Raw genomic sequence first — 23,562 nt, forward strand, 5'->3', positions numbered from 1 at the left:
ATAAACCAGCAATGTCTGAGATATTTAACCCATAGTGTTCAATAGCCCAAGTGTAGCATGTCTCATGAGACTTATACATAACTATTGCAGCGGTGCTTGTGACATATTGATATTTACTCATAGTTAGCGTTGTCCAGCTTCAGTTGTCTATAATTATATTGCCCTGCAAATTTTACTAAATGTATTGGAGCTCCTTTAAAAAGTGCAGTCAATACACACCGCAAAACACCTTGGTTTGCACCTCTATAGTTCTCCCAGTATACATCAAGGTGCATGCTCCCACTCCGCAAGCAGAAATATGTTTATCAGGTGTACTGTAAATATCACATCAAAGTCCAACCTCTATATCCCTTTTGGTACCTGGCTTCTTATTTAAAAAAAAAATAAAAAAAAATAGTTTCCTTTACAATCCTAAAATACTGCTTGTTTATTGTGTTTTTATTACATGCGTCACTTTATTGTATGAGAAGATTATTTTATTACACTGCTCATAGTGCATTTAGAAATATACATCTCCATCCTAATAAATACAAAATAAAATTGTCTTCCTTCTTACTTGGACATAGTCCAAATGGGGGAGACACCCCCCTGAAAAATTCACCCTAAAAGTCACTCCAAACACAAAATAGCTGTAACCAGGGGTAACTGGGACTCTCCTTCAATGGTTAGCCAGTTACAAGTGCTCAACATGAGAAATGGGATTGGCTGTCGGCAAAAGGGAGTCCCAGGGAATCATGGCTTTAATCATTTCACGTCTGTCATTCATTCATAGTGTGCGGATGGGTCCTTTTTATGGGAATGTTTCTGGTGTTTTTTAGATGATTAAAGTTGATTTGAAAATTGTTTGATTGTGTTTGTTTTTATTTTTTTGTATAATGGGCAGGGATCTTAGGGCCTCTTGTTCGTTATACTGGGACCACTAGGGTGGCGAAGTTGCTCTCTTAATCTGTCTATTTCAGTACAATATTCTTGATCCGTAGAATAATATGTCTGCACTGCAAAGTGTGGTGCACTTCTATCATATTTCAGTAGAAATGCCTTCATGTCTTTGTCTGGGCAAACTTGTGCTTCTGCTCAAATGCAGCTGCTTTACTTCACTCACCTGTGCACCCCAACGGAAATTTTAAGAGCATTTTTGCAAATCAAGGTGCACTGTGGCTCAAAAGCTGTGTGTGGCCTTTGCAAATTGCATCCATTTCCGGTTTCCTTTTCAAGCGGCGTCCTGTGCTTTTCAGCCATGTATTTATATCAGACCGAATAATTGCTCTTTGGATACGGTGCAGAGTTATTATCATTACTACAGTAATTTTTAACATGGATTTTTGCTCGCGGCACACAGAGCTGTGAGCGAAGATCAGCATTGAAATTACTGTAGTAATGGTAATAATGCGCAGCTATTACCGTAGTAATGGTAATAGTGCGCGGGCCACGAAAGAAGGACACAGAATCTGCCCCAGAGCATGGTAACAGGTCCTGCAAGCAGTCTGTTCTGTAACAAATTCAAATGCTGGACCAGCAAGATCAATGCATTGACGTAGTTTATGGTAACTTAATGTGTACTTCCTGCTGATGTTTCAGCATTACTTCCTGATTTCACAAGTTGGTAGGCAACCTCAAAGTAAAGTGGTATAAACACAAGTCTATGGTATCCATTGACATGTTGTTCTGGTAAAACCCTAGAAAAGTCCCATGATTTAAGTGAAAATTTGAGGCAAAATATCCAGTTCATCAAAAATTTACCTTTGTAAGAGTGCAAGAAGGATTATGAAAAAGACATTGACATAATGGCAGGAATGGCATTTGCATACTTTTTTTTTTTAATCGGACCACAGGATTTCTCCATATTGCTTCATAATAATAATAATAATATACCAGCATTCTCTGATTAAATTACCTTTTATAAATTCTAACCTGCATTGTATATAGTATTTTATTTTTAAATAGATGTTTAATTTATATACATTTAAACTGACTACTGTGCATTATGCATGTGAACTGGATCTATGTAGTTTGCACCTACAGTGGTTCCCGTACAGTCATTCAGATAATCATCCGGTACCTGTCATGTATAGTGTTTCTTATTTAAACTTTCCACTTTACCAGGGAGTTATAATATATGATTTTATGTGCAGTGAACATTTGACGTTTTCTCTGTTATGTATAGTTTTAGAAGAGTATAATTGTCTTATAGAGAACTGTTTTAGTGTATTTGCCATACAGTGAACACATCCGATCGCTGAATGACTTGTTTCTAGATTTGAGCAGAGGAAGTCCTGTGGAAGTTCCCCACAGTTATAACCCTGTTTCCCAAGGCAAATTAACAGTAAATGTTTAAAAACATTTATAGTCATGTGCTGTTACGAACACAAGCCATGAACCTATGAATTATTTTGGTCATTAAAGAGGAACTATACATCCTACTTACCCTACCCCCCTTCCAAAAAGGGTTTAATTTAGAGCAAAGAGCAAAAATTGCCAGGTGGCTAAATTAGTCCTCCCTTGGTGACTTATAACCTCATTCCTGGTATATTAACCTGTTTTCCTCACATTTAAATCCAATAACTCATTTTTTTTTTTGTGTCAAAACTTGACCACATATCTACTACTGTATTTAATATTTTTGTAGCATGTAGTTATATTGGTTTGTAATTTTTCAGGCCTCCCACCCACCAGGGTACACCCCGTGCAAAAACGCTCCATCTCCACCCATTGACTCTCATTTAAATATCTCAACCCGCAAAATAATGTCCACATGCAAAAACAAGATTTTAATAGAGATACTTGAGCTTAATTTAGTTTTGAAAATCCCAACCTGCCCATCTGCTCCCATCAGGACTTGCAAAGATTTGCGTTCCTGCTGCCATTTTTACATGCAGACTCCATGCTTTATTGCATAGTTTCAGCTGCGTTTGTGCAAAAATAGTCTCAGATAGCATATGCACGGTGGCTGCCACACTACACTAAATTCTATCCATTATCCATTACTGGTCTTTTGATTATATCTGCGCTGATCCAAACCTCTGTATTCCAGCAATGCTTTGAAATTGATTTAGCCATTATTTACCCAAGAATAATGATTCCGTCTGTCTCCATTGTCCACAAATTGATTAGAGCAGGTCCCCAACTTGATTATACCAGCATTGCCTCCACATTCATTAACCTAGAACGGATTATTAAACAAGCTGTCCCCCAAATAAATTGTACTGCTTAAATTTGAAATACGGCCCTGCTGCACACCCATCAAAATATGTGCACATCTTTCAAATTGGTATTAAATTGTTGGCAGGGGGAATGCAAACAGAGCAGTAGATGTTAACATAAGGGCCATAGAATCTAAGTGACAACTGGCTTTTGACAATGAGGTAAAATGATGGATTGTAGAATTCTGTATTGTATATTTAAAAAATAAAATCACAATGGAAAAATATTTTTGCTAGAAATACATTATAGTGTTATCCTTCTACAGTGACATTATGAAATCTATTAGCAAACATGCCAAGTTATAGCTGGATGTTGCAGCTATGATGCTCAATTACACACAATTACACTGAAAATATTTACATTGCTGTTGTTTGCGATCTAGAGATATAGTATCTTGAGTACAAGAATGTGTCCATGACCGTCTGACTCTTGGCTGTTTACAATGCATGCTATACCAATGCAACTTACTGTTGCAGCATCCTTGTTGGTTTCCATTAGTGATACAGTAGGACAAAACCAAATTAATATCATTTTTTTTATTTTATTTTTACATAGAATACATGTATACAACTTAATTCACCGGAAGTTCATTGTATTTGATATCGTCGTCTTACCACTCTGTCTGTCTGCATTATCCAGTATTCTTCTTTATACGGAATTTGCTGGTGCATATAAATAAAGATGATGGCGATATATAAAATGCAGACTGCTGCAGCCAGGGAGGAACAATCCTACAGCTGGAGAACAGAAATAAATGCTTATTTTCTTAAAATCGATTTTGATTGTTAATTGCAATATGGTATGGCGAGATAAAAGCCAATCATACTTTGTATCAAAATATAAGATACTTACTACACATTTATCAAACTACACCTGAAGTGTCTTCCTTTGCAGTTGTTCCAACTGAATTTGCAATTACTGCATACAAAAGATGGTCAGAAAAAGAGCTTGTATAATAAAACTATGAATAACAGGACTGTGACTCCTGCAACCTGTAGCCATTTTTAAATCTACCATTCGTCAAACTACCAAAACTTGAAAAATACATTGTGTAGAAATAAGAGACTGGTATAAACTAGTCACCTAAGGATCAAGGGTTGCCAAGGGAGTCACAAGAAGGTTTTCACGGTTAACAAGTCTAATAAAGAGGTTGGTGGATCGTTACTGTTTTTAAAGTGTGCTACAGCCCCATTCCACCTATTCTCCTTATAGCTTTACAAATTCATTGTGAAAGCTCCCCCAGGACCAGGAATATTCTCTTCCGCCTTGTTAATTTTCTTCTACGTGTGTATCATTTACAATTTCTTATTAATTTTGGCTGTTGTCTTCCAGCTCCTGGATGTGGTCTCTTGCCTTGCAGTGAAGGGGAAGCGAATCCTGGTACTGGGTAGAAAACACATGTTAATCAACTCCAAGCAATGGTTAAAAGAGGACATGAGGAGCTTGCAGAAGTGTGCCGATTGCTTTTTCCTTGATAACATGTGAGTACAATTTATTTGCTATAAATACTTCACCACGCCTTCATTTTACACAATTTTGTGCCCCTTGTGAGGAGTCACTAAATGTTAGAGCACTGTCTGTTCGCCGTTTGGTTATGCTGCACATTCTTCCAGTTCTACCTATGTAATTGCTCAGCAATAATAATTTTTTAAACAGTGAATAATAATGATATAGGACATTTATGAAAGCTGATCTACATATATATCGTTGTAGAAAAGCCTAAAGCATCTAAATGTCCTATAACATCCACACAGATTCTATTATTTTTATAATACTGTTTAGACAATGAAAGTATACTTCTGGTTGCCTAAACAGTGGATTTTCTTAGGAGGTCAGGGAATGCCAACCCCACTACACCTGATGCTGTGGTTCCCGACTATACCTAAACTCACACACCCCACTATTGGACCCAAACTAGATTTTTGGAAGCATATTAGGGCAATCAAAAGTATCTCCATGATTATATCCCGCTTGACTTCCTTTTTGGGCAATGGGGACTTCTCACCTGGACTTCAGTTCACTCAGTTTGCTGCTTGGACTCAGGGAGGTATCCAATGATTGTTACCTGCTCAAGGATTGTATCATCCGAGAGTTCGGGGAACTCCAATCAGAAGTCTTGCACTTCCCACAAACGAACATTGGAGATATTTTCAACTCCGTTCTCTTCTCCGCACGAAGATCAACAGGCCGCTTATGCTTTTTGAGACTCCGTGTACTCTCCAAAGCTCACCCAGACATTCTATTTCAATAATCTACAAATTACTCATTGAGGTTAAATTTACACAAAAACCTTGTTTCACAGATTCATGGGAGAGAGATCTACAAGAGCTTATTGGGCCAATCCAGTGGCCGAAAGTGTTTATCATCATCATTTATCATCATCATTTATTTATATAGCGCCACTAATTCCGCAGCGCTGTACAGAGAACTCATTCACATCAGTCCCTGCCCCATTGGAGCTTACAGTCTAAATTCCCTAATATAGACACACACTCACACACAAAGACAGGGGGACAGACAAGGGTCAATTTTGATAGCAGACAATTAACCTACTAGTATGTTTTTGGAGTTTATGGCTACTCATGCCTGTTCACAAAACTCCACTATTGTTGAAATCCAGTACAAAATTTTAACACGATGGTACAAGTGTCCCGAATTATTAAATACATTTTCGCCATCAGTATCCCCTCTTTATTGGAGATGTAACTCTTATGTAGGTTCTCAACACCACATCTGGTGGTCCTATCCTAAGATCTCTCCTTACTGGAACAAAATAATACACCTCTCTAAATTGATCACCGGTGCGGATGTGCTGACCGACCCTGCCTCCTTGTCGTTGTCCAGCATTCCCATTACCTCTTATAAAAAAAACCACTCCTCAAACACCTAAACAATGCAGCGAAGTCTCTGATCCTGGTCCGTTGGAAGGCTCCCTCAACTCCTACTATGTCTGAGTGGTGCAAACGCATTGATTTTTATATGTCCATCTGACATATCAGCCAGTAATCGGAACTCGGAGTTTACAGCGACTTGGTTCACTTGGCTGACATTTAAATAGACCGACTACGACATAAGAGCATTATCCTCCTTCACACCACAGTCACAACTTTTACATTGAGATGGCACTAAGCTGAGTTATCCTGGAGTAGCCTCCTATTATAAACTGTGGTTTTTGTTTTTTGGCACCTTAATTTGCACCCAATTATCCCTCCTATTGATCCCCTCCCTCTTTCCCTCACCCCCACCTCCCACCTTGTCTGTCCGTCAACCACCCCCCTCCCCTAGTGTTACTATATGTATTTTTGTTTGTACAAGAAAAAAATTGTATGTTGCTTAATTGCTTTACTGGTTCTCTGGAACTGTTGTGGTTGACCTCTGTTGATTATTATGCAACTGACAAATAAAGAATGTGTAAAAAGAAACCCTTCTGGTTGCCATGGACAACACCACCTTTTGTACACAGTTGCTTGTGAAACATCTTTCAGAACTGTTTCTCCAGCATTGAGTATAAAGCTAGTTACTGCAGACTATAAGGAGCCTTGACGTAACCTTGAGGATTGTGTAACCAATATAAAAGAAGTCAGCCTGCAGATTAATGCCTTGATATGATTACAAAGTGCACATGTAATAAACAATTATAGATCCACTGTTAACATTTTTTTATTAGTACATGTGAGATAAACTGAAATGTACTTTTGACATTTTAAAATGACAAATTTGCAAATTGAAATTGTCATAGATGAATCTTAACAGTAAATGCACTATATAGCATTACCCTGCCTTTCTGCTGGAAAAAGGTAAAGGTTACTTAAACATTTCAGACAGTGAATACTAATTGTTGCTGATGTAGGACAAAAACTCTGATGACAGCATTTCGCATATGCTTTCTGTGTCATCATTGACCATGCATCTGTGGGTATCAGCCACCAGTTTGTTCAGGACACCTCTATTAGCTAGGAAACTGCAGGCCTGCCCCTGAATGATGGACTATCTGCTTACCTTCCTAAGCGGATACATAACAATGTGTGCTTTCACCAATGGGATGAGACATGTTTGCTGGACAGATATAACATTTATTGTTTTAAGATGTAGATCAGTAATACACAGGCTTTGATTGGTATTAATGTCTCCAAAAAAAACTTCACTTTAATTATTGTGTGTTTCTCTCACACCTGAAATCTACAGATCATTGGATGATCCTTTCCTGCTTTATGCCTGTCTAAGCTCTGGAAGTCACTGCTGTTTTTTGACCAGAGACCTGTTAAGGGACCACAAAGCCTGTCTGCCTGATACAGAAATGCAACATCTCTTCTTCAAATGGCAACGTGGACACCAGCTTGTGATTCCTTCCTCCTCACAGGATGTTCAACTGTGGGTAAGAAGAACATAATCAATAGGCTGGAAACAAAGGAACCATTTTTACAGATCACTAAATTGTTTACCTGAAATACTAGATTGGTTGGTTAAAGAAGGAAACTCCTCATCTGTTTGGTAACAAATCCTCAAACTAAATTGATTTATATCTTAGAACCTCCATGTACAAGAATGGATAGGTAAACATGACATGCCCAAAAAATGCACACTCATAGCAAACGATCAGATTATTGTATTTTTATACAATTAAACAAAAAGCTCTTCAGTAATTTATTGCATAAAGAAGCGCAGAGTGACACGAGTCACGTGCAGTCAGTGTATTATCAGTATTGTGACTATCAGTGCGAGTGAAGTAGAGTCAGGAAAGGAAATGGTACATTCTTATTCCCCAGCTTCTCCCCAACTCGCCACACCAGACACCACGTGCTTGTTCCTGCAGTCTGTATTTGCAGAGCTGTGGTGGTGAGACAGAACAATGTGCCTCCTTGCTTGGTATAATGGAACAGAATAATATTGCAGAGTTTTATTTTTTCTTCACACAGTTCCTTGTGAGTCATTTATTTTTTATAAATGTCGCCCCTTCTGGCAGGGAAACAGAATGGGTGGCGGAGCACTGTTTATAATTATATAAATTAAAGCAACCGCATGTGCTAGTGGCTTTTATTTTTTGGAGGGAGGGGCAGTTTGTTCTTTTATTTTATTTTTGTGAGGTGGATTATATGACAAATTAAATCCTGTTGATAAACTCACAGACTCCCACTCCCACTAACTCTTCTGGAGCAAAGAGTTAGAAAGTAGCTCAGGAGAAGGGATGTTCTTTTTATGTAGCTTAGACATCATAAATCTTTACGTAACGTGTAGCAACATCACAATCAAAAAGAGTGTGGAACTGGAGAAGAAAGAAATATAAATTATTATTTTTTTATTTTTTTTACCACACAACAGAAAGCCCCCATTGTATGTGAGGTACTAAACGGGTATGTGTTTATCCCCCGGTCTTATATAATGTGTACATAATAACTTTTATTGGGAGACCCGATGGGGGGGGGCTGGTCACTCATTTCTGATGGGGAAATGGCTGTTCTTATCACACTAGATTTCACCAGTATATGAGTCTGCCTTTTATTCAAAATTGTGCTCTACATGGAACCATTTTAAATAATGTAATTCCAAGTTTGTGTCTGAAAACTAAAGCCTGGTCTGGTAGCACTTTATTACCAATAATCCATAGCTAAATGTAACCCTAACTTTATTGTCTCAACATTTTATATACATGGATAGACAAACTTCAGCATACACTTAGCGCATTCAATTCTCTTCATGCAAGCCACACTCGGGTAGGCTGGTCCCGCTCCCAAATGGCGTCACTGTCGGCTACGTTTTATCTGTCCAGACAGATTTCTCAGGTATTGGACATTCTAAGTGCACATTAGAGGTATGTGCTGTGCATCTTGACAATTAGTTGCATATATGGCTGTGGCTGACTGACCTGGAATGCTGGAAGTACTCCAAAACGTTAAGTCAAGGTACCCGGCACTTGTTTGTAACAGGCATCAGCTTATTGCATGAGTGAGGGAACTATTAATGGAGCTGATTAACCCTATCCGATATAGCAAATACCATTTTTGTATATATGCCGCTCAAATAATCGTATTTTCTTCATTGAACTGATTCTTTCCTGCTGGTTATGGACTCAAACTATCACTTCAGCACAGTGCAGTTCTATAGTTACCAGCAGCTGGCACTACGTGATAAATTCTACTTTGGTTTTTATTATTATTATTGTTCTTTATATGGTGCCACAAGGTATCCAAAGCCTGGTACAAAATACAGATTAACAGTACAGACAGTATACCAGGGTGTCACAGTACAGGGTAAAACAAGTATAACTAGACTGCTATCTCTGAGTAAAATAGGTACAGTGGAGTAGGAGAGGAAGAAATGGTTTAGGACAGAAGGGAAGAATGCCCTGCTCCATAGGAGCATTACAAACTAAGGGACAGGGAGACAGACAGCAGGCACAAGAACAGTCAGTAGAGGGGATCGAGCGCATGAGGGTAGAGGGAGTGGGAGGAAAGAACAAGGAAGGAGGTTATGTGGATGGCTGGTAGACCTTGAGGAACAGATGGGTTTTAAGAGTCTGTTTGAAGGAGCTAAGGTTAGGGGACAGACGGATGGAGGGAGGCTGGTTGTTCCAGTGGAGAGGGGTAGCATGGGAGAAGCAGGGCCGGATTAAGGGAATGAAGGCCCCTGGGCTAAGGGCCCCCCCCCCCAGGTGAGCCGGGCCGCCCCCAAGGTACTTACCTCCTTCTCCTGGCATTGCAGTCCTTCCCCGGCGCGCTGTACGCTCTTTACTGAGGAGATCTCGTGAGAGTAAGACTCACGAGATATCCTCAGTAAGGAGACTACAGCGCGCCGGGGAAGGACCTCAGTGAAAGTGCTCAGCAGCATTGATCGCGCCGGGGGCGCCCCCGCCCCCGACCGATCAATAATGCTGTTGAGCACTTTCAAGGGCCCCCTGGATGCCCGACGGCCCCTGGGCTGTAGCCCTGTTAGCCCTGGGGAGAAGTCTTGAATTCTGGCGTGGGATGAGGTGATCAGTGTGGAGGAAAGACGTCGGTCAGTGGCCGATCACAGGGAATGGGCGGGAATGTGGTTGGAAAGGAGGTTAGAGATATAAGGGGCAGTGGAATGGGAAAGGGCCTTGTAAGTGACAGTAAGGAGTTTAAAGCGGATTCTTTAGGGGGAAAGGTAGCCAGTGTAGGGCAAGGCAGAGAGGGGAGGCAGAGGAAGAGCGGCGAGAAAGAAAGAAGTCTCGCCAACGTATTAAGAATAGAGTGTAGGGGGGCGAGAGGGGAAGGCTGGTCAGAAGAAGGTTGCAGTAATCAAATCGGGGAAAGGATGAGAGCGTGAATGGATAGTTTTGGCAGCATCCTGAAGGGCCGGATGCGGGTTTATTCAGGCATCTTGTTGCTCAACTTAAAGACGATTGTCTGATTCAATTCAATTGTTTATGCTAGTAATCTATGGGGGGTATTCAATTGACGGCGTGATCGCCAAAAATCGAGCGCTCAAAAAATATTACCGTTAATACCATAATTACTCGCTGAATTTCAGCCCGCAGCTCCCCCCTATATGTATGAATTTAAATAGCAATATTTTCCAATAACTCACGTTGAGTGCTCAATTATCAACCATAAACCTTTTTAGACTATATTATTATTTTTAGTGATGGATCACCCCATAAGTTTGATGGTTTCCTGATAATTATTAGTGATATTTGGATAAACTAATAGTGGTCATAATCTGTTTTTTATTATTTAGCTTTACTGTTCTTTTCCCGCATACCCTGAAATTTTTTACAATTACTTTTCTCCCCTTCCCTTACAGCCAGTTCCGTGCTATGACACAGCAGTGCAGACTACAGAATTCTCTTGGCACATTCCATATGATGAAGCTGGGGTGAAGAGAGCCACCTATGAAGTGCCCAATACTTGGCTATGTCTGAAGAAGGCACCCTAGCAGTAGTGGTGTTTGCCTATTGGTCTCAGTTCACCCAATCTGGGATTGGAAGTACTAGAACCCTTTTGTGTATACATTGCAATATATTTTAGGAGTAGCTGATTATTATTTGTTTATTTTCTTAATGAACATATTAATATTATGTAAACCCCCAAGTCTATTAATGAGAAATTCAATATCCTTTTTTGTTTTCACTGAAACTGCTTTCTTAATGATTTTGATTGATTTCAGTACAATATTGCAGTGTTACCTGAAGCTGAAGAATATTTTTTTCTAGTGAGAGGGTGATCATGCACTGTCCAGTATATACATTCACCCGCCCGATTTATGTCAATATTAAATTCCGGCATAAATAGCTTTCTAACATGGTGATTTCAAAACTGCTGATGTCTGCAGATGTACGCACAGGACTGCATATGACCTCTTCCTGCTAAAAAACTTTTCAGCTTCAGCTAATGTTAGAAACCCTGTGTTAGAGTGTGTATCTAAACAGTTAAAAAAGTTAGGTAGGGACTTTCATTTAAAAAAAGACTACATTGATCTTATAAGTCTAGATTACTAATAAAAAAAAACCTCAAATTGAACTTATCCTTTAAGGTGTTTGATGCATTTTGAAAAATGTGATGTCGTCAAAACAAAGATCCCAGTGAGCATGTTACTGCCAGTACTGCCCAGAAGATAGCCAACATCATGCAGACATGTAAATGATGAATAACTTATTGATGGTAACCAGATGACAGGCTTTGCCAGATTTTATCTTTCTATATTGTTATTGGTTGCCTTTTACTGTCATAGTAATTGACCAGTGACTTCCACCTCTCCTACTTGTAATAAGGGGCTGATACTGCAGTCATTTAGAAAACTCATATCCTTATAGTTCTATGGTATTGTCTTTCTTTTCAACATTATTTCATTCATATTAAAACACTGATGTAAAACAGCACAGCCAATAAGGTCACAGACCTTCTTGCTCATGTCTGAAACTTAAGCATTGATGAGAATGTGTCTGTTACTAAATGCTGGCTATTCCATGTTAGAAAACTTCAGTATACTTTTGTAGTCTTATTGCAGCAAATAAAACAATAGTGTGAGCCATGTATACTATCCCCACACCCTGGCAATGTAGTGCGCTTAATATGCTAATACCTTGATTTGAGATTCCGAGCTGAGCTGTGCTGAGATTTGCTCTCTCTGTGTTTGCCCTTCTCCCCATATTTCACAGCTCAATATTGAAATCCAACTGGTGCTTACTGTACACTAAAAGAGTGAACGTGGCATATGGGAGTCTGTTCAGCCCAATTGAAATGCAAAGTTATGGTATCGACATATTGGACATGCATTTTTTAGAACCTCACGCATGTAGAAGAAGGGAGGAGATTTTGATGCAATATGTTTAGTATAGCAATAATCATTGTTGGTAAAGAACAAAATCCTTTTTCCAAACTGGTGACAGGATAATACTTTGTTTGTTTAATTTTTAATTGTACATTTCCCTGTTACATCACTTAGCATGCAATACCAAAATCAATTTATTTGGAATGCCTTAATTTTGGGGGGTTAAGAGTGAGTTCTGTGAGTTTTAAATCAAAATTATTATACGGTTTCTCAATTAATTACAACAGCGTTATTAGAGCTATTGCCTTTGAAACATTGTTCTTTCCTGTACATATGTGCCTGGCTTGTCCCTTCTACAATTGAACAACATCCTGTAATTGTGTAGAACAAACTACAGAACATTCTGAAATCAATGCATTCTTTTGGATTTTCATAAATAACAGGAAAATAAGGGCACCAGAAGAGCATGTAACCTTCCACTCATCGCAATGTTAAAGTAGCTGAATAAATATATAGCTATAATATATATATATATATAAATATTTAGTCCTTGAAGTTCCTTTACTCAGCATAACTATCAAGCATTCACAACCCTATGTCCCTTCCTCTTTTCTTTGCTAATTCTTGTGCATTTTATAGAACTCCTCTTCAATAAATACTAACTTCTATGGATAAGAAAATAATAGCAAGTGAAGATTGAATTCTGTATACAGAATAAGATATATTATATTGTACTATTGGTTTATACTGAAACGTAGGGACGTATGATACTTTACACCAATGGACTATAGATTAGGGAAAGTAGCCAAAATATAGATTTGCTCAGTCTTTGGCCATCAAAGCTCAGTGTTTAACAGCAGAGAGTGGTGTTGTCAAAGAGAAGGCAATTCATACTATGTGGACATTATGTATGTAGTGAATGCACTTTAATTGAAATTTAGATTGCACATACACAGCCATAGGACATTGCCCAACCAACAGTGTACCTCTCCACTACCAGCTCTCAAAAGCTGCACTCCATTGCCTCAGTTCAGGAAGCGGTGGCAGTGCTAGGAGGCGCATCCCACCAATTTGCCACATAGGGAGGGGGCGTTGAATAAAAGGGGGCAATCCATTTAATTATCTACTTAAGAAGGTGGTGTTTCTTTCTAGCCTCTTCATGAGGCAATCCTGTCAACCATACTCAAGATGAGTGTTTCCTAAACCTAGTCAGAAACCTTCCCAAACTCAGGGACCCCTAATTGTGCTTTTTTTTCCAGGTCACAAGTGAAATAATTAGTACCACACGTGGATGTTTAAAATGTGACAGTAATGAATAGACCTGTGCTCCAGCAAAGAGATATGGAAAACAAGCACTGTTTGGGGTCCCTAGGGACCAGGTTTGGGAAGCACTGCTCTAGATGATTGTCTTGTGGTTTACAGAATGGTAGAGTTATTTGATAATTGTGTAATAAATTGAAATTTTTTTTCTATATTGCCCTTGTGGCTAATTCTCAACTTCGCACATGGCAAAAAGCAAAGCCACATAATCATTTTGGATCATACAAACTCCCTTAGTGACTTTTGTGGGTCTCCCTAGAAATGCGCTTGTGAAGAGTAAAAACGTCTCTCATACTACTACTTTTTATTGCTTGTTTAAGCAGTTCAGGCGCAGCATCATCTTCAGCGCTGCTATTCTGCCCAGTAGCGAGACCTCAAATTCCGCCCAAGATTTAGTCAAGGAAACAGTGTTGCAAGAGTGGTGAGTAGTTACACTCAATAACATTCTGGGGGTTTGGGGGATTGGAAATCTCCAAGTATTTGAGGGAGGAGGAACACCAAAGGAATTTGTAGTCCGATTTGTGGGTGAGCAGTCAGTCCAAGGGGAATCCCACCCCAGCCTCAGATTTTGTGAGGCTTAGTTTATAGTAGGAGGCTTTGAAGGACTTCTTTTACGGCAAGCAGTGAGGTCTCGGGGTCAGTCACGAACAGGAGGATGTTGTCCGCAAAAAGGCAGATTTTATGATGTATGCTACCGATCTGTGTATCTGGGATAGAGGGTCCGGATTGCCTGGGGAAAAACCCACAAAACCTAAGACTGGCAAGAACAGCAGACAAGTCAGTGGAACCTGTTGAATGATTTTTTTTTTTGGCATCTAGTAAGAGGAGCAGTGAAAGTTGTGCTCGGGCCACGTGAGTCACCAGTGTATTAAGGAACTGTCTTGTATTATCGGGTGCTTGTCTACTGAGTATGAACCCCACTTGGTCCTGTGGCAGGGTAAGATTCAGTCTGTTACCTAGGAGTTTAGCAAATATTTTAAAATCGGGATTTAAGTGTGATAGGCCGATAGTTATGACAGTGAGTCGGATCCTTGCCAGGCTTGGGGATAGTGATGATTCAGGCTTCGAGCATCTCCTTTGGAAGTAAGAATCCTGAGTGGCATTTAACTGCAACTTGAACCTCCTCAATCGTCCAGGCTGAACACAATTCTGTGGCAGGGAAGAGGGAGAGAAACTTAATGGAATCTAGAAAACTGTTAATAGTAGCGGTCGAAGGGTGAAACAAAGGCTGGTCTGGTTGCAGATTATACGGTTGTTCATAATAGGGGACAAATTGATTGGTTGTATCCAGGGGGTTAGCAATGCGTACACCTCGTGGACTGGTTAGCGCTTTGACGCGGTTGATTGCATTGTTCCCTCTAAGCTTGCGAGCTAAGAGTTTACTTGGCCTGTTTCCAAGGGTGTATAAATTTCTGCTTAAGCCTGGCTATAGTTTAATTAATGAGATGTTTAGTTTCTTATGAAGGTCAACTAAAGAAGTTTTAATAGTGGGGTCCAAGGGGTTAAGCTTGTGCTGGAGATCCAGAAATGCAATCTGGAATTCGTACGATTCCTGCATTTCAATTTGTGTCTAATTCTGGCCACAGCCTGTATGGCCGAAGCCCTTATGACAGTCTTTAATGTGCACCAATGAGTATATACCGAGGTGTCCTCTGGGGAGTTAATTTGCAAATAGGTATGTAGTGTCTCTCACATTACCTGTAACCTGATATCACAAGATGTGTTTTTTAAGAGTCTCTGGAATGGATGGTTTTAGAACGTCCTAAACAGTCACTGAATTCTGACACCTGTGTGACTCCACTCGGTGAGCACCCAAATGTTGTAGTTGTAGAACATTATCACAGTCAATGGTAGGAACACTGCAATGTGCCAGTACCAATGTATCCTGCAGACTGGCAATAAAAGGAATTAATTTGATATTAGATGCTGGGAAATAATTATGACACTGTCATCTAACCATTCATAGGCTTGTTCACCAGCCATAGTTAATTTGATCCCATTGACTGTGACCAATGTGCAGTCTGTAACTGTAGTGCCTAAATGGGGTTGGGGTGGGTTTTTTTTGAACAGTTACAATTTAAGGTTCTTCTTTTCGTCCTTCTTTGTGGTTCAAAGACCTATAGATCTTCAGTTGGTGATATTGTGTGTTTGATACCTCCAGAGGGGTATTCAGCTTCATCTTTCTCTCTCCTAGTATGTTCTGAAAAACATTGTTTCCAGTATAAATACTGGATTGTTTGAGTAAAAAGGGTTATTTTTTTTCCAGCCCTCTACAAATTTAAAAATGCAACATATGTGTTTACAAGATAAGAGACATGTTCTCCAGTTGTCACATGTACATACTGGAGATTCAGCTTCAACATTTACAGTATAATGCTTTTCTTTCTCAGATTCACTGTTCACTTTGAAAATGCTACTTTCATTATTGACACAGATAACGTGCTCCATCAAGGTTGCTTGATATTCTCCTAATAATGTGTTTAATAAATTCCCTTGGGTGATTTTTTTTTTTTTAGGAATTTGGGTATATCTTCATGGGATTTTCAGTAAAATTCAGAACTTTTCAATTACACATACCAATGTCAAAAATACGTAAAATGTGTGTTACAAATTAAAAATGTAAATTTTCCAAACTTATTAAGACTTTTTTTGCATTATTCTACTACATACAGTAATTTACATAGACTCTAGTGCCCTTTCCATCTTTCAAGTGAAAGATGAGCAACCTGGACAGGTTAAAGTGAGAAGTGTAGAACTGGAGCCCCTTGCCCCAGAGAACATATGACAGAAATGTCAGAAGACAAAGCAGGTCAGCAACTACACAGGCACTGAACGCCATAATCGGCAGGGAGGCTAAGCCCTCCCTGCTTTAAATACATGAAGAGGCCAATCACAGAGAGGGAAGTTCAGCAGGAGAAAATTAGCCCCAGCAAGAAAATAATTGACTTAATAAACTTGCACAAGCGCCCTGCTGCCCCTCCTGCCGGGACATGACGATTCGGAAACTGAGCGTCCCGGGGTATAACCGTAAGTGAAGCCCCGGTTGTCATGGAGATGGTTGGGACGTGTACAGATGGGCACTGCGAGTCGCGGTGGCTAGAGGCACCCCTGCGGCCCGTAACAGTTTCCCCTCCCCCCAGTAAGGGTCGAGGCACCCCGACTTGAGGACCGTAGCCTATCCAATGTATTAAGAAATGGATTTATCCTTGTACTTTCTTGGAGTCAAGGATCACAATAAACTTGTGGCGTCCATCCACATTGACTGGCTATCTTCGTAGTCCATGAGGCTTGAACTTGCTAGAAGAGACAACAGGTTTCAGTAACGAACAATGGAATGTTTTTGGAATTTTCAAGGATAGATGAACTTTGGCCCCAACTTTCTACAGGGTTGACTGATCCTAAAATTACGAGTGGAAAGCCAGATTTCATCACCCGCTTTGAGAAGGCAATTCTTGCAATGACGGTCCGAAAAGGATTTGGACCAAAAGGAGGCAAAGCGGAGTGGACCTTTTTCCAAATTGTTCTAAGTCGGGAAGCTGTAGGGCGTATACCAGAAAGGCCAGAAGGAGAAATGGAACATACAGAGTTAGCACTGGGATGGAAGCCATAATTACAAAAGAATGGAGACAAGCGGGTGGAGGAATGGCAAGAATTATTATAAACAAATTTGGCCCAAGGGAGCCCAATTGTCATGAAACTTGGATATGTGTGACCAAAGGAATTGTTCCAACGATTGGTTTACTCTTTGTCTGCCCATTAGACTGCGTATGGTATGCAGATGATAAGCTGATGTTGATGTCAAGGAGAGTACAGAAACATCTCCAAAACTGGACGACAAATTGCGAGCCACGGTCGGACACAATGTCTTCAAGCAGGCCATGTAGGCGGAAGGTATGTTGGACAAATAATAGAGCCAAGGTTTGAGCATTGAGCAGTTTAGCCAAGGGAACAAAATATGCCATTTTGCTGAACCTATCCACCACCACCCAGATGGTGGTGTGTCCAGACAACCAAGGTAAGTCTACAATAAAGTCCATCGAGAGATGTGACAAAGGTTAAGTTGGGTTAGGCAGAAGCATAAGTTGACCCGGAGAAAAGTTTCTGTTGGATTTATTTCTGGCACAACCTTCACAGGACAGAACAAAATCTTTGACATCGGAGGACAAGAAAGGTCACCAGACAGTACAAGAAAGAGAATTTCAGTAGTTTTGGAAAATTCCTGGATGTCCAGCAGTTTTACTTTTATGGGCTTCGGACAATACCACTTTCCTTCGATGGACTGGCACGAACAATCTGTCTGTAAGGTTCTCCGGAGGTGCTAGTTTTTTAAAACATTGAAGATGTACCCCAAGGTTTTGGGTTAGTCCGCCATGAATTGAAGTAGGAGGAATGATGAAATGAGGTTCCGCCAGTGCAGAATGACAGACGAAACTCCAGGAAAGCACATCAGCCTTAACGTTTTTAAAACCCAGTCTATCGGAAATGACAAACCTGAAGCGAGTTAAAAACAAAGCCCAGCGAGCCTTTGTATGGCCTTAAGATTGGTTGGCCGCACCCAATCCAATATTGCCTGAACCTTACTAGGCTCATTGGAGAACCCAGAGGAGGAAATCACATATCCCAGAAACACATTTTGTGCTTCAAATTCGCATTTTTCCATCTTAGCGAAAAAGTTGGTATTCTGAGTTTTAAGAGAACTTGATTGACATGGAGACGATGCTGCTTGAGGGAATAGATTAGGATATCATCCAGGTATACCACAACAAAATGACCCAAAAATTCACAGAGGTTTTCATTGATAAGGTCTTGGGAAAACCACGGTAGCATTACATAGACCAAATGGAATTACTAAATACTCATAATGGCCTGAGTGGGTGTTAAAGGCGGTCTTCCATCCGTCACCTTTTCGGATGCATACAAGTTTTATATGCCCCTCGTAGATCAATTTTAGTAAATATAGTGGCACCCTGGAGCTGATCAAAGAAAACAAATATGAGCGGAAGTGGATAGGTGTTCTTTATGGTGATCTTATTTAGGCTGCGAAAGTCTATGCAGGGCCGTAATGTTCTGTCCTTCTTGGAGACTAAGAAGAATGCAGGTCCTAGGGTCTGATAAAACCCTTCTGGAGATTCTCATTTACATAATCTTTCATGGCCTGGATTTCAGGTATAGAGAGCGAGTACAACCTTCACTGGGGTAGTTTGGAGCCAGAGTCTAAATCTATGGCACAACCGTAGTCGCGATGAGGAGGCAACGTATCGGCAGCTCTTTTAGAAAAAACATCCCGGAAGTCATGATATGGCAGAGGTTGGATCAGTCGAACGGGCAGAGACAAACAGGATGATGAACAAGCAAAAGCCCACTGAGCAATCTGTCATTTGGTCCAATTAATGGCAGGATTATGAAGTTGGAGCAAGGGATGCCCCAAGATTAAAGAAATAGAAGGACACTTGATTAGGTAGAGACAAACACTCAGAATGCAGGCCCCCCACAGTGAGTTGCAAAGGAGGCATTTGAGAGCAAATTTTTCCACCAGGTAATAGACCACCATCAAGTCTGCATACAGTAATGACTGGATCAATCTTCATGGAAGTAATTCCCACGGAGCTAGCAAATTTGATGTCCAAAAAGTTCTCATCTGCACCACTGTCCAAGAAGGCAGATATGTGCACCCAAGGAAATTGAAGCTGGAACCAAAAGAGCATTTTTGGAAGATATGATCTGCAGACCTAGATGAACCTCTTCCTCATCTTCTAACTCTGCCCTTTTCCCGGCTTATTAAGACGTCATCGGAGAACGTGTCATTTGTTGCCACAATATAAGCAGAAGCCCAAGGTATATCTCCTTGTTCTTTCCTCTGGAGAGAGACGATAAGCCCCTAACTGCATAGGCTTTGTAGCTTCCATTGTAGGAGGAGGTGGGGAAAAAAGTGTGTCAGATGAAGGGGCTTCCTTCTCAGCTTTTCTCTCCTTGATACGTCTATTAATTTTGATAGAAAGTTGTATAAGTTTCAAAGAAGTGGGTGAAGGATATTGATCCAGAGAGTCCTTAATTTGATTGGATAAGCCTATGCAGAACTGACTGCATAATGCTGGGTCATTCCACTTGCTGTCAGTGGACCACCACTGGACTTGGCTGAGTATTCTTCGGCGGAGCGCCAAGAATATCAGGTGAGACTCAGCAGAAGCTACCCGATCCGGGATCGTCATACAAGAGTCCTAATGCATTTAAAAAAACGTATTTACTGACTCTATGGTGGGTCTATCAGAAGGCAAGCCGAAAGCCCAGGTTTAAGGGTCTCCTTGAAGGAGTGAAATTACTATTCCCACACTCTGTTGCTCAGAGCCGGAGGAACGTATCCGCAGGCGAAAGTATAGTTTGCAATTCTCCTTGAAATTGCGGAACAAGGTTCTATCCCCAGAAAAACAATCTGACATTTTTTGATTTGAGCTCAACCGCCGGTTCCCTGGTGGCCTGTGAGTTTCTGGAGACTTCCTCTTGCGCAGATAAACGGTGTGACAATCCCTGGACCATCTGGGACAGTCTGGATTTGAACACTTGTGCTGGAGTAGGATTAGTCCTGCTCTCATCCATCAGGCCAGTTCTTCCAATGTTTTTTGGCCGGTTATAATGTTAAAACCGCAGCTACTGATAAGCCTTTAGAACCGGACTAGTAAAGGTCTTCACCTTTAGCAGCCCCCTTTCTCATAGAACTTTATACGTTCGCAGGTACTCGGATGCCCCCAGGACTTATCTCCATGATGGTAAAGGCTTATCAGGATAACCCCAGCACAGGGTAGGAAGACTGGAGGCCGAGGACAGGCCTGGGTCCCGGGTCTGTAGCCAGTAGAAGGGTTGGGGTACAGGCTGAAGGTCGAGGCTAGCAGCAAACAAGCAGGTCCAATATTCAAGCAAAGGTCAGGGTCACAAGCAGAGTAGCGAGATCCAATATCCAGGCAAAAGATCAGGGCAACAGGCAACCAGGCAGGGTCCAAAAGTTCAGGCAAGGTCACACCAGAATTCAATCAGAAATGTCAGAAGACAAAGCAGGTCAGCAACTACACAGGCAGTAAACGCTATAACTGGCAGGAAGGCTAAGCCCCTCCTGCCTTAAATACATTTAAAGGCCAATCACACAGAGGGATGCTCAGCAGGGGGAAATTAGCCCCAGCAGAAAAATAATTGATGTAAAGAACTTGCGCACGTGTCAGCTGCTCCTCCTGCCGGGACGCGGCAGTTCGGTAACTGAGCGTACCGACTCTTGGCTTGGCGGTCTTGGAGACGGCTAGAGGCACTGCCGCAGCTCGTAACACCAGGTGTGATACCGAAGAGCCACTGATTCCAATGGTTCAAAAGGTTCATTAACCAGGACCCAAAGAACCAAATTTAGATCCCATCTTCATGAGCACTCTCAAAAAGCATATGGAGTTGGGGGGAACAAGTAGATCTGGTGAAATTGCCACAGGATCACCATTGCATACACAAATCCTGCGCGTGATACCGGAATTTTACGCAGAACAGAGGGACTTTTGAAGTTCAGACTGAACGCCATGAGGTCTATGTCTGGCCGAACCTACTGAGATGAAAATGGCAGAGATCACTGGAACATGATGTTCTGCCCACAACATTAACTTGGATGTCTTCTTCATGGCATAGGCGCTGTGGGTGCTGCCCTAATGGTTCAGGTAGGCTCTCGCTGTCACATTGACCAACTGGACACTCAGCGGCTTGGCTGCCAGAATTTTCTGTTCCTTGACAAGCACCATGTAAACTTTCTGAAGCTCCAGCACATTTATAGTTAGAAGCGCCTCCTGGGGGTTCCAAGGATCTTGAAAATGGAGTGTGGCAATTATGCTTTCCCACCCTAACAAGCTGGCGTCCATGGTCATGAGCATCCACTCCCATGTCTGGAAGGAGCGACCTGTGGACGGCTTGATCATCTGTTTGTCCAGATAATGATGGGCTTTTGACCACTTGTTTAGCAGTTTCCTCCGGAACATATGTGACTGAAATTGTTCAAAGGGCACTGCCTTGAAAACAGACTATGGTGCCCAACAACTTCATGCACAGAAGGAGGGACACTTGTTGTCTTGCTAGGAGGTCCCTGGCCTTGTACTGAACCAAGCAGACTTTGTCCTTAGGGAGGAACACTCCTGGGGGCATATTTACTAAACTGCGGGTTTGAAACAGTGGAGATGTTGCCTATAGCAACCAATCAGATTCTAGCTGTTTTGTAGAAAGTACAAAATAAATGATAGCTAGAGTCTGTTTGATTGCTATAGGCAACATCTCCACTCTTTCAAACCCACAGTTTAGTAACTCTAACCCCTGGTGGCGAAGTCAAGACCTAAAAAGCACATCCTCTGAGCCGGTATCAAGAAGGACTTTGGCAGTTTGATGATCCAGTCGTTTGCTTCTAGGAGGGACATTGTGAAAACCCTTGGAGAAGTAGCTAGGTCAAAGGGTAACGCCCTGAACTGGTAATGGGCAGCCCGTGCTGCACAGTGGAGGAGGCACTGGTGTCCCTGCTATAGGGGGACGTGGAGATACGCGTTCTTTATGTCCAGAGAGGCAAGGAACTCTCTAGGTTCAATGCCCGAGTTGACAGACCGTAGGGACTCCATCCTGAAGCCCAGGACACGCACCCATTTGTTGAGAGTTTTTACGTTGAGGACTGGCCTGAAGGATCTATTCGTCTTGGAACTAGAAAAAGGTTGTAGTAGAACCCCAAACCTTTTTCCAGTGGAAGAACTGGAACAATTACCCTGGAATCCAACAGTTTTTGGATTGCCTCCCGGAGACCGCAGGCTGGAAGGCCTATGATGAATCATTGGCATGTGGGAAGTGGAGCAGGTCGATAATATATCCCCGAGGGACACACCATCAAAGGGAAGTGCTTCTAAGGTCCACTTGAAATACTTGTCCGGAAAATTTGCAAGGTCTCCAGGAAGCATTCTGCTTTTTCTTCTTGAATTACGAATGCTCCAACTATTGCATAGCAGACATTTGTATGGACACAAATGAAAGTCAGCGGTAGTGCATATCTTGTTGTTCTGTATGTTCCATCTATCAGTATGATCTGATTTTCAATCATTTTTGTTGCCACTGTTTGTTTAGTAACATAATGGAAAAATATGCTTATCTGTGGATTTGCTCACTGGTTGTATTTGGACGACAACAATTTTTTACTTGTTGTTCTTTCCATTGCAATATTTCTCAAAGCTTGAGTTTCTGTCCTTTGTATTTGTCTTCACATGTGAGATTTGCGATGTCTTTTCTTGTGGGGTAAAATGGTCTCCGTAAGGCTGCAGGGGGGTCATCACCTGGGAAAAGTTCTTGAGTCACAAATGCGTTAATATGACGAATCGGATGATTTAGTTTTCTTACTCTATGCCTGTGCAAACTGATTTTCTTTTTGTTGAACTTTTCCTGTATGATTGCTAACTGTTATAGATGATTTTTTTAAAGAAATGTTAAAATAAAAACTGTATTAGTGACGTAAAGAAAGTAAAAAGTTACAAGTAAATAAGAAAATTATTCGTAACACAAACCAATATAAAGTACATCCAAAGTACATTTTAAAATAAGTTAGATTTATAATTGTCAAATTAGATTTATTAATGTTATAAGTGTACTGGATTAAAGGTAAACATAATTTTATTGATTAGAATAAATAAAAAATTGCAAATATAGAAATGAACATCCCTGCCTATATAACATTATCATTATTGAATAAGACAGAGCAAGAACATACATTCAGTAATCCATGTGTTGAAGTACAATCATTGAGCATCTTATTAAAAGCAGTGC

The 23,562-nt window shown here is 40.9% G+C and overlaps 1 protein-coding gene across 1 annotated transcript in view; it reads left to right on the top strand.

Moving 5' to 3' along the window:
- Nucleotides 1-11,413, top strand: part of PRORP (protein only RNase P catalytic subunit) — a 70,733-nt gene extending 59,320 nt beyond the window's left edge. Inside the window, exons 5-7 of the mRNA XM_075191856.1 lie at nucleotides 4,534-4,682; nucleotides 7,387-7,576; nucleotides 10,966-11,413. Coding sequence (XP_075047957.1) covers nucleotides 4,534-4,682; nucleotides 7,387-7,576; nucleotides 10,966-11,097 — 471 coding nt within the window. The 3' untranslated portion in view covers nucleotides 11,098-11,413. The remainder of the gene's footprint in view (nucleotides 1-4,533; nucleotides 4,683-7,386; nucleotides 7,577-10,965) is intronic.
- Nucleotides 11,414-23,562: the final 12,149 nt, after the last annotated feature.

This window comes from Mixophyes fleayi, chromosome 12 (genome assembly GCF_038048845.1).
Source record: "Mixophyes fleayi isolate aMixFle1 chromosome 12, aMixFle1.hap1, whole genome shotgun sequence".
In the NCBI taxonomy this organism is placed as follows: Eukaryota; Metazoa; Chordata; class Amphibia; order Anura; family Limnodynastidae; genus Mixophyes; species Mixophyes fleayi.